The 11,176-nt window shown below is 35.7% G+C and overlaps 1 protein-coding gene across 44 annotated transcripts in view; it reads right to left on the bottom strand.

The window, feature by feature from the left end:
* Positions 1–225: 225 nt before the first annotated feature.
* The window catches only part of NRXN1 (neurexin 1), a 1,121,298-nt gene continuing 1,110,347 nt past the window's right edge, over positions 226–11,176 (bottom strand). For all 44 annotated transcript variants that reach the window (XM_054548195.1, XM_054548164.1, XM_054548166.1 and 41 more), the window contains one exon: positions 226–733. In XM_054548195.1, the coding sequence (XP_054404170.1) occupies positions 426–733 (308 nt within the window). In that variant the 3' untranslated portion in view covers positions 226–425. The remainder of the gene's footprint in view (positions 734–11,176) is intronic.

The following is an 11,176-nucleotide window of genomic DNA, read 5'->3' as shown; positions in this document are numbered from 1 at the left end:
TGACTTCTCAGGAAAGCGCTAGCACTTTGGCTAAATCCAGGATCATAGGTAGCTTCTTTTTTGTGTTATGTTTTGTGTTGGTTTTTGTGTTGTGCCTTGATGCTGTAATACTCCTTTGCTTTATGAATGCGTGCGGTCATCACTGTCTTTTAGAAATGTTCCAGCAACATAAAGACAAGCAGAGTAAATGAAAACACTGTGGATGTTAGGGAATTTATTGGCCCCTGTTTTTTGTTTTTTGTTTTTCTTTTTTGAGAAACAAGAGCATGAGATACTTTTTATTTTTTAAAAAGTCTTTCCTTCCTGATTGCATTCCCTGTCTTCTTTTGTATGTGCTTCATAAAAAGGAAAGTAAATAAGTTTATATTATGTCTCAGATAAAATGAAGACTATTTCTATACAAGTGTCCATTTAAGATCTTGGGATCAGACATAATACTCTTTATCCTTGTTTTTCTTATTTTTGTTGGAGCTTTTCGCACTGCTGGGTTGTTTCTCCTTTACGACAGCCCCATTGGACTGTGCTGAGTTACTGATGTAGTTTCGACTCTCATCCACATGGTATGAGCCTTCATCCCGGTTTCTGTACTTGTACATGGCATAGAGGAGGATAAGGATGCACAGGGCGGCAGCAGCTACTATCCCAACGACCATACCCGTGGTGCTGCTGGACTCCCGGATCACTTCTGCTGAGCCTGGGTATGGCTCTCTGCCGCCTGCTCGGGTTGGGTTGGCTATAGAAAAGAGGATGAGAACAAACACAAAGTGATCATTGAGTTCACTGAATACCAGAGAGCTATATTAACATTTATTATCTAATTCTAACAGCACCTATGCTTTAGGAAAGGTATGCTGTTGATAAATGTAGCCATCCCTTTGCCTCATGGTTACTAAAAACTAGGGACTGCGATTTAAAGTTCTCTGGGAGAGATTCGTTGCTGTGTCTTCTTTTTTCACAAATCAATTTTGTTCACAGAGTTTGGTAAACATTGTCCCAAATAAACTCCAATTAGCTCTAAAGGGCCATGTGGGTGGCTTAAGTAAAAACACCACAAACCCAACATAAAGAAAAGCAGAACAGCCCTATCCTATAATACTAGAGGGAATCATAAGAATCAAATTGGTGTTGCTCTAGAACATAGGTCTAACTCTAGACTGAATCAGGACAACTAAATTGAGGATTACTTTAGAAATCATATTCCCTTTTATTTTAAAGAATACAGTATTGAACAATAAGATAATCCATACATTTTAACTGTCTGCTTTTTAAAGTATAACTTTAGTTACACTTTCATAAATAAAAATAGACCAATTTCCATTTTGTTGGAGATTCATTTGTTTACATAAGTGTGTGTGTATTTTATTAATTGATTGGGGAGCTCCCAAGCTGAACTTTGGAGGAGAAAGTAATAAAATATTCCTTCTCAGTTTTAAATACAGTCTAGATTGATTTTTTAGTCAAAACTCTGAACTACCTAACAGATAATAATAGAAGACTGGCTAGTCTAGTTTTATTCAACTGAAAAAACCCTTCTTCAGTCTTCCCGAAGTATAAATAAGGCTCTTTCTTGGATGACAGCAATGGATTTTGGGGTGCCTACGTCTTCTTGAAGGCTTGGTCAGGCACTGAAATTGACGATTGATGGGGAAGAATGGACCTGAGATTTAATTGGTAGATATGAGGAGGAGAAGGGGCAGCTCTTTTCCTCTACATATAATAAACTTTTTTGATATAAAAGGATAGAAACTGTAGAGAGAGAAGACGACTCCATCCTACTCCGACTGTAGGTCATTTTTCCCTTGTGAATTGTGTTTTCTGTTTTTCCCTGAATCTCTATCCTCTCACTTGTCCTACATAAAAATATTACTTTTCAGATGTAATGTATTAAAAATGCTACAATTTTCAAAACACTATTCTTTGCCAATTATGCATAATGAACAAATAATCTCACAATTGCATATATGTTAGATAAGAATGTGTGTGTATGAGTGTGTGTTCATGTGTATGTAAGAACTGAAAAGTCAAGAAGACTAAAATTGTGCTTTTATTTCACTACTAAACATAATTTAGTAATTAATTTTAATATTTCTGCAAAAGTTCTTGTTAATTAATTACCAGGAATCATTTTACCAAACATATGGCTCTATACTGCTTTGTAATTCCATTTTCAAATATCACCAAGATTTCTTTTGCCTAAATGTGTGTGTGTGTGTATGTGTGTGTGTGTGTGTGTGTGTGTTTCTGTGATTTTCTTTTCCTTCCTCAAATAAAGCCTTCACAAATACAGCCATTTCCAAAGTAGTAGCTCTCAGTCTCAAAGTAGCAATATGCTGTGTTCTGGTGCTACAAAATGTAGCAAGTAAAACTTTTTATGCTGAATATGTCATTGCTTGTTTTACAAAAGCCCATGGAGTGTGGCTGAATAAAAAGCTTTGGAGTTGCTTCTGTGGACAAGGTGAAAGGAGACAAAGACTATACTCCACAGTATTTGATTACAGGAATTAATTTCCTCTCATGAAGAATAGAATCTACTGCAGTAACTCTGTCACTACCTGACAAACCAAAGGCAGCACTTTCTCTTTTAAATACAGTCATCTTTGCCAAAGTGTGCCAATTAGCTCAGCTGCTTTCACTAAATGAAAACTTTCATTTTACAGAGCATTCTTTTACTATGGTGTCTCAAGAACTAAAAAGGGAATTTTGTTTAAATGTTACCTAAATCATTTTTTCAACTTGATGGAATGCTTTCATTTTAAACACATTTTCACAATTACCTCACTTTTACTTTGTCTGCCAGAAGGGAATAGGGAGAATGGAGATAACATTTGAATCATTTAGCTTATGACAGTAAAATTTGAGAATTTTAATGGAGTGGAGGGTTTATATTTTGTATACTAAGAATAGACATGTATTTTTTTCAATAAGGAATTGGTATAGTAAATGGACTATCTTATCAAAAAATATTTTATTTTTATCTGCTAAAATATTTCGGAGAGGTTTTCAAAACAACTGTGCACATAGCATGATAACAGCAACTTCGTGTTAAAATAAGAATGAGGTCACGAAGACCACAACACGGCCTGAAACACTTCACCTGTGACATATGCATTTGAAAACATCTCCTGTTTAAGGAAAATACTTTCTTTTTTGCAACACTAGCCAAATTGTTGCTTAAGTCATATGAGGCCTAAAAATATCTCTACACAAAACCCAGATGTAAATCCCAGATGTAAAAAATCTAAATATCATGTTTCTTAAAAATATAACCTAGAAAAGCTCTACCAAAATTAAAATCTAAACCCAATAAACATGTTATCTTTCTTTTCCCCAGATTCACATTAAAATTGTAATAACCATCATAGCAGATATTATTATAGGTATGTTTGGAATAGGTAGTTACTCCCATATCTAACTGATTAATTAATATTCTTTTTCTATTAATGCTTCAAATCTGAAGGCTAAGTGAAATTTTTCTTAACGTTTCTTCTAAGACTAGAAATATTTATGTGTCGGCCAGGCGTGGTGGCTCACATCTGTAATCCCAGCACTTTGGGAGGCCGAGGCGAGTGGATCACGAGGTCAAGAGATGGAGACCATTTTGGCCAACATGGTGAAACCCTGAAATACAAAAATCAGCTGGGCATGGTGGTGTGCACCTGTAGTCCCAGTTACTTGGGGGACTGAGGCAGGAGAATTGCTTGAACCCGGGAGGCAGAGGTTGCAGTGAGCTGCAATCGCACACTACACTCCAGCCTGGCAACAGAGCGAGACTCCGTCTCAACCAAAAAAAAAAAAAAGAAAAAATATTTATGTATTAATGGGACATCTCTCCCAGATATGCAATAAAAGGCCAAAGATATGTAAATATATTCATGAATTATAAATGTGGCTTCTCTTATTGTCACTAATGCTTTATTTTGATGATCACTGAAAAATCTCTGATGAAATTTTATATTAATGTAAATGTAGAGAATAGTATCAATGACTAATATGGTTAAATGTCTTTATATAATTTGTTCAAAATTTATATAAAAGGGAAATGCAGTCATCTTAGCCATTTACTAAAATGTGAAAAAAAAGAGAAACTTATAATTAATTTGTATATTTCATGGATTTAAGAATTTTGCATTCCCTCTACACTATATAATAAATTAAAAGATATTTTTTAAAAATTAAAGCAATCTGCAACATATTTTTTTCCTTAGCAGTGCTGAAATGTGAATAATGTAATTAATTAAAATTTACTTTCATCCCTTTTTTCTTTCTTTGTCCCAGCACGTGGCAAAGAAACAAGTGAAAGAGAATAACTTGTTAAAAAAGATTTAACTTGTTAAAAAAAGCAAGTAAAAGAGAATAAAGGAGGGGAAGCTAAAATAATGGAGTACACACAAATAAGCTTAAGTCTTTAAGTCTTGAATCTTCAAAGATTAACTCCGACGTGTAGGTAAAATTAAGCCGATGTAGCCCTTTCATTATATTGGGCCCAGGGGCATAAGGAACTCGGGTCAATGGAAAACTTCAGTAGGACTGACAGTGAACTACTACAAGCGAGGAGAGCAAGAATGCGTACCTTCATCACAATACAAAGGCTTTTGACTTTTGCTGGCATTTTTAACCTAAATGATTTGGAAGCTACTGATTATTCTAGAAAGGAAATAGAGCAGTACAATAGTTATGACCCATTTCATATTTGTATTCACTTCTTTCCTACTTACTTCTGAGATTCATTTAGCCAAATGGCTATAGAAAAATTCCTGGGACTCTTGCACTGATAAAGCATGTTACCTTAAAGGACCACTGAAAAGTAGCTTTTAATCCTTCCTCTCTCTTCTAGCATTTGGTAAGATATGGTGGTCTCTAGAAGTTTTCCACATGGTCTGCTTTGTCCCTGTAGATTTATCAAGAATCCTGTGAATTTTCTTGTTTTTTGTTGTCTAATATATATTGTGGTAACTTAGGTAAACATAAGCTATCAAGTGTTTGGACAGTTAGTAACGTATTTCTGCACTATGCTCTAAATCAATTTGTTCATATATGATGATAATTCTGATGATAATTCATTGTGGAAAATGAACAGTTAATACTAAAGGCATATTCTAGTGCCTTGTCACACAGAAAAAATAAATGCAACTGTTGCTCTGCGTTGAAAAGTAAAAAAATAAATCTTTAAGATTTTAATTTATCTTTTGCTGAGATAGTTATTTTAAACTAAAACAACAGAAAAGGAAATCGCCCTATGTGTTATTTCTTTATTTTTGATAGTCTTTGATACAGTATCTGTGAAAGAACACCATTTCCTCAAATTACAACAAATTTAGATCCAATTAAGAAACACATTAGACTTTAGTACAGACCAGAGAGGTCTGTCAGTGCAGGCTTCATCTCTTACCAGCTTCTCGCACCCTCTGTTGCTTCCTCCATTCTCCTCTGTATTTCTCCTCCCACTTACCCTTCTTTATTGCCTCTGTGCCTTGCTCTTCCAGCTCCTGAATTATCCTTGTAAGGGCTCTCCCAACCCCCAGGTAAATGAAGAAGGTCAGGCCAGCAGGGGCCAGGACTTTTTGCTTCATGGGTTAGCGTATTACTCAAGAAGGTGTTCAATAAACCACAAAATTTATTTTCGAGTTCCGAATTTCAAAACACAATGTGAAATAATTCTTACTGGCACAAATGTCTAAGTGTGATTATTTCACCAGAACAGGTTTTGTGTTTCATATTGGCATGATTACTTCTAAATATAACTTTCTAAATTTGTTTGCAAATAAAATTGTATGGTTTGTCAAAACAAATAATATTTGATCACCAATTTAAAAGACTTTTGTGATGCATCTGGTGATATGATGGAGGCACATTAAGCCATTAAACTTTGCATTATATTTATCAGTTTGCATTGTCTGATTATATCTAATCATACCTTAGCATATGCAAATAGAAGTTAAAGCTTGCAATTACTTAGTATAATGATTAACAACTGAAGTGCTAAAATAACTAAGGAATTTGAAAGATACATTTTTGAATGTTAATAAATTTTTCCAAGGAGATTTCACTTTGCAATGGTAAGTGACATCCTTCATTTTTCTTTCTGAAATTGGAAACAGCAATCAATTATTGTCATTAAAGAAAACTGATCTTGATCTATGTTTTTGCAACTCTGCATGATAAATGGTGTTTAAAATCCTAATTCCTGATATAGAATGGGGTTTGGTGGGTGGTGGGACCTTATCTTTCTATTGACAAGTTCACCAAGGCATTAGCATGCCATCAGATGCTCTTTTTATCACTCAAATTGTCATTTTTATGGAATTATTTTGTATACTTGAATGAGCTGTTCTTCTACTGTAATCTTATGTATATATTTTGGTTCCAAAGTTAACTTTCAAGGTAAGTTTGTAGTTTCTAGGTAATTTTTCAGGCTGGTTTTATTTCTTCAGTATAGACCGTTAATGTATGTGTATGTCGTCAACTATGAACCTGGCACACCAAGGATAAAGTAAGAGTATCATTATAACCTGACGACAATGAAAATTCAGCTTTTGAGCTTTGAGGAAAAGATTGTAGGAAACTACCAATCTTAGGAAATAATAAAGAATAAAACATGGTGGTGGTTAAAAAAAAAAAACAAAAAAAACCCATAGGCTATATATTTAAGATCAGGAGGGGATCATAAGGGATCATTAAACTCCATAATTCCCAGCACATATCATTCTGCTAACCAGAATTGTTAGATGTCCTGTCTTCCAATGATCCTTAAAAAAAAAAAAAAAATGCTTGGCAAGATGCATTTACTGAATTTCTTCTCACTAAGAGTTTCTGACCAGTCTTTCTGGCTTTCTCATAAATTAAGCTTAAAGTAATAGATTTTAAATTTCTGTCTCCAACCCACCTAGGAAAAAGTGTTGCCTACAGTGACCTCATTAGACCAGAGTTCTATACTGTGTCTAATAGATGTGGAAGTTATTATAATTCTAGGCTAGCCTTGAAAGTGATTTTGGATTTATAGGGGGAAGATTTGACTTTTCCAGTACTCAGTTTCATTAATACTGTGAAAAGAAAATTGGAATTGTAGCCTCCTGGGGTGTTTGTGAATTGAGATTAGCACAGTTTTTTTTCCCCATTTGGAAAAAAACAAAGTTTATTACTTTTTCCCATTTTTTTGCTCAATACAATGTAGGCCAGAAGAAACAATTATGATGCAATCATTCACAAGAAGCCATGTTTAAATGCTACATTTGTAGGAAAGCAGGGACACAATGATTTATATGACATGCATTAATTTCAACTCATGCTGTGGTTTTGTAAGAAGTGAGGGATGCTGAATGTTTCAAATTCCTTCCATTCTCCCTCCCACCAATTCCACCCATGCCTGCACATTCTGAAGTACACTTATGGAGGTCAGACAAGTCTTGAGAGAGGACATGTCTGACACATCCTAGCCCTTCCTCAATACATCAGAGATTTAGAAAGAACTTGGAAATCAGTAAACCTTGGCTACCTGCCTGGCTGCTGTCTCTGATATTTTCCTCTGCTTCTTTCAAAACCACCAAAGCATGCATTTGAAGGGCAGTTAAGGGGCCACCACTCTGATATTGAGAGGTTCATTATCTTCTCCAGAGATCTGGGTATTGAATGGGAAGGGATGCTAGACATCATGTGCCTAGATGGAGAAACCCAACTAGGACAGGCTGCTACCTCAAATGGTACCACATGGAACAGAAGAGACAATGGACGTCCACACTCTGTATTACCTTGGTGACACTGAAAACGGATAAACAGAGGAATATGCACAATCTCCCTCATCTCCAGGGGAAGCCATAGGATCATGGTATTTACAAATCTTATTCTTCAATTATTCAGTATGTTGTAAACTATATGTCCGCAGCTTAGTCATCTACAAGCTTCATAGACTTTTTACATAGTCATTGTATCCTTGTGGTTTGCATCTATTATGGTGCTTACTCCAGCACCATGGTCCTTACTGTTCTCATGGCCATTCATAGTCTGTTCACAGCTACCTACTCCAATTTGTCTTCCGTATTTGTCAAAGGAAGTTACGGCCATAATATTATTGCTGTCCCCAACTCCTCACATATCAAAAAGAGTTCAACCTTTATGCCTTGCTCATATAACCTTTTATCTCCTGCCTGTTTAAATAGTACTTATTTCTCGAAGCTTGGCTCAAATGTCCCATCTTTTATGATTTTTTCTCTAAGAAAATCCCCTCCTTCTATCAACGAGTATACAATGAGCTATAGTTAACATTCCAGGGACTATATGAGTTCCTGAGGGTATAGGAGATAACGACACAAACTTGATGTATATGTCCTCATGGACCTTAAAATATAGTGAGGCAGAGAGGCATTCAAGAAGGAATCACACAGTTAAAGTAACAGCTGGGATATGCATGATGAAGGAAAACTGTAGGTACCATGCAGGAGTAGGACAAAGGTTTCTGATTGCAACTGCAGAATCAGAAAGATCTTTCTGGATTAGTGACACTTATGATAAAAATGAGTAGAGAGTAGTCAAGTGAAAGTGGGCAGAGGAGTCTACGAAAAACATGTCAAATGACCTTGAGGAAACAAAGTTTAATTTTCAGGAATTAAACAACAGTCAGAGTGGTTGTAGCACAGTGAGATTAAAGGGAGAGTGAGAAGAAATTTCAAGGTGGACATGAAATTTATCACAGAGACTGTATACTATGGAATAAAGCCATAATAAAAAGATGAGCATATTTAACCCCATAAATAACCATTTTATGTGGCAAAAGCCATAATATCATTAACAAAATGAAAATGACAAAGGAGGAGGGAAATATCTGTAGTACATATGACGGACCAAGAGTAAATACCTTTAAAATACAGAGTGTGTGTCAACTGATAGGAAAAAAGACAAACAACCTAACAGAAGTATGGAGAAAAATACACACAAGCAAGTGGAGAAGAGATCTCAATGGTGGTGAGAATATTCTTAATAATTATTTGATTGTTATTAGAAAGTAATCCAATAACATCTATTAAATTTTTTAAAATAAATAAATTCTCAACCATATATCACATCACTAATTTTAACATTAATTCCATACTATTGTAAAATCTCACTTAAATGTTTCATTCAATAGTTTTGTCTATTTTCAACTAGACTGTTGGTCCTTTGACAGTTTCCTGTGACTCTGTTTCTCTTTCTTATTAGTTCTCTCACCTTCCAAACTCTAATGAAGATTGAACACACTGGATGAAAACTGCATGTTTTATGTATAGTTAGATGAAAACTTTTGTAACTTGATAAATTTTCAAGTGTAAACTAGGTTGAATCTAATCATTAAGAAAATGTGAAAGTGTGAAAGCCAAGAACTGTGGCTCACACCTGCAGTCACAGCACTTTGAGAGGCTGAAGCCAGGTGTTCAAGACCAGCCTGGGAAAGAGAGGAAGATACTGTCTCTAGAAAAAATTAAAACAAACATTAGTTGGGTATAGTGGTGCACACCTGTAGTCCTAGCTACTCAAGAGTCCGAGGTGGGAGGGCCATTTGAGCCCAGGAGTTTAAGAATAGAGTGAGCCACGATCATGTCACTGCCCTCCAGCCTGGGAGACAGAGCAAGAAAGTGAGAGACCTTAGATTTTAAAGTTTCGAGTAAAGGTGCTAAGCAAGGGGGCTGAACACTGACATTAACATCGCATATTTCTTTAACTCGCTACTTCTCTAACCCTCAACCTTTGTAATATCTGCAGTAAAAACGATAAATGTAATATTTATTTCATTAAATCAGAAATCACTTCTTCTGTGCTTGGGAGAATTGGGATCAATATACAATAATGAAAATACTGCATTTGCTTTCCCTATGCTACAAGGTAATATGTCACTTAATCCCAATGACTAAAGTCACTAAGCTATTTAAAGTTAACTGAATCATCAGTTTGATTCATTTGGATGCCTTATTTACATCAACATCATCTGACATCCACAGTACTGCAAATAGTTGACAGCTAACTTGAGGCTTTTTTTTCAATTCAGAGTAGTTGTAGAAATTTCTAGGGTGCTTTTCAGTCCTGTTGCTATTGGAATTGAAAAGGGTCTCTTTACTCAGGCCCAGCTTTCCGTAGTTGTCAAGCAGAAGAAAGCCATATAGTTAATAATTGAGAAAATCAGTTTCAAAACTAGGGACCCCAGAGAGTCTGTATATGTTTTTCATCAAAATGTATTACATTCCAGAAAAATGCAAGAAGAGTTATATTTTGAAATGTAGATGATACTCCTTATTAACTGATTTCAACTCAACTGAGCTTCTTGATACCAAAATAGCTTCTCTTCCTGGGAGCTCATTGACTACAACACCCAAAAATATATACATCCAGAAATCACTTAAGAGCAATTTCCTTTTTTATATATAGAAATTTGAATAATCTATCTTTACAAAAAAATGAGATTGATTCCACAGAATCCTTAAGGCCTGAAACTAGAAATTTTTGGAAAACCTGGTTTATAGTAAGACAAAAATGGCAACATTATAGCTAGAGTAATGAGGAGTATGTGTGTGAATGTGTGTGCATGTGTGTGAATGTGTGTGCATGTGAATATTGCAGCATTCCTTCCAATTCTCTCTCAGAAGTTGCTGAGGTTGCTGGGCACGGTAATTCATGCCTGTAATCCCAGTGCTTTGGGAGGCTGAGAGGGGAGTATTGCTTGAGGCCAAGAGTTCCAGACCAGCCTGGGCAACAAAGGGAGGAGACTCTGTCTCTACAAAAATGTAAAAAATTAGCCTGGCATGGTGGTGCATGCCTGTGGTCTCAGCTTCTGGGGAGGCTGAGGTGGGAGGATCACTTGAACCCAGCAGTTTGGGGGTGCAGTGAGCCACAGCTGCAGCATTACACTCCTGCTGGGCAATAGAGAACCTAATTAAAGAAAATGCTGAAGTCATTCTTTTCCTTTCCTTTTTCCTTTCCTTTCCTTTTCCTTTTCCCCTTTCACCTTTCTCCTTTCTCCTTTCTCCTTTCCTTTCCTTCCTCCTTTCCAAATTAATAGGTAAAGCCAAGCTATTAAATAGTTCCAGGAAAACTTTAGCAATAACTTGGGGGTGAAGTTACTTAACTAAGTAATCAAAACCCTCATCAAAACCTTTCTTACATTCTTCCATATATTTTAACATTATTCAATTGTCAACTGATGCTTAACACAGCT

Source organism: Pongo abelii, chromosome 12 (assembly GCF_028885655.2).
Source record: "Pongo abelii isolate AG06213 chromosome 12, NHGRI_mPonAbe1-v2.0_pri, whole genome shotgun sequence".
Taxonomy (NCBI): Eukaryota; Metazoa; Chordata; class Mammalia; order Primates; family Hominidae; genus Pongo; species Pongo abelii.
The sequence above is the reverse complement of the archived record's forward strand: the minus strand, read 5'-3'. Positions and strand labels throughout refer to the sequence as shown.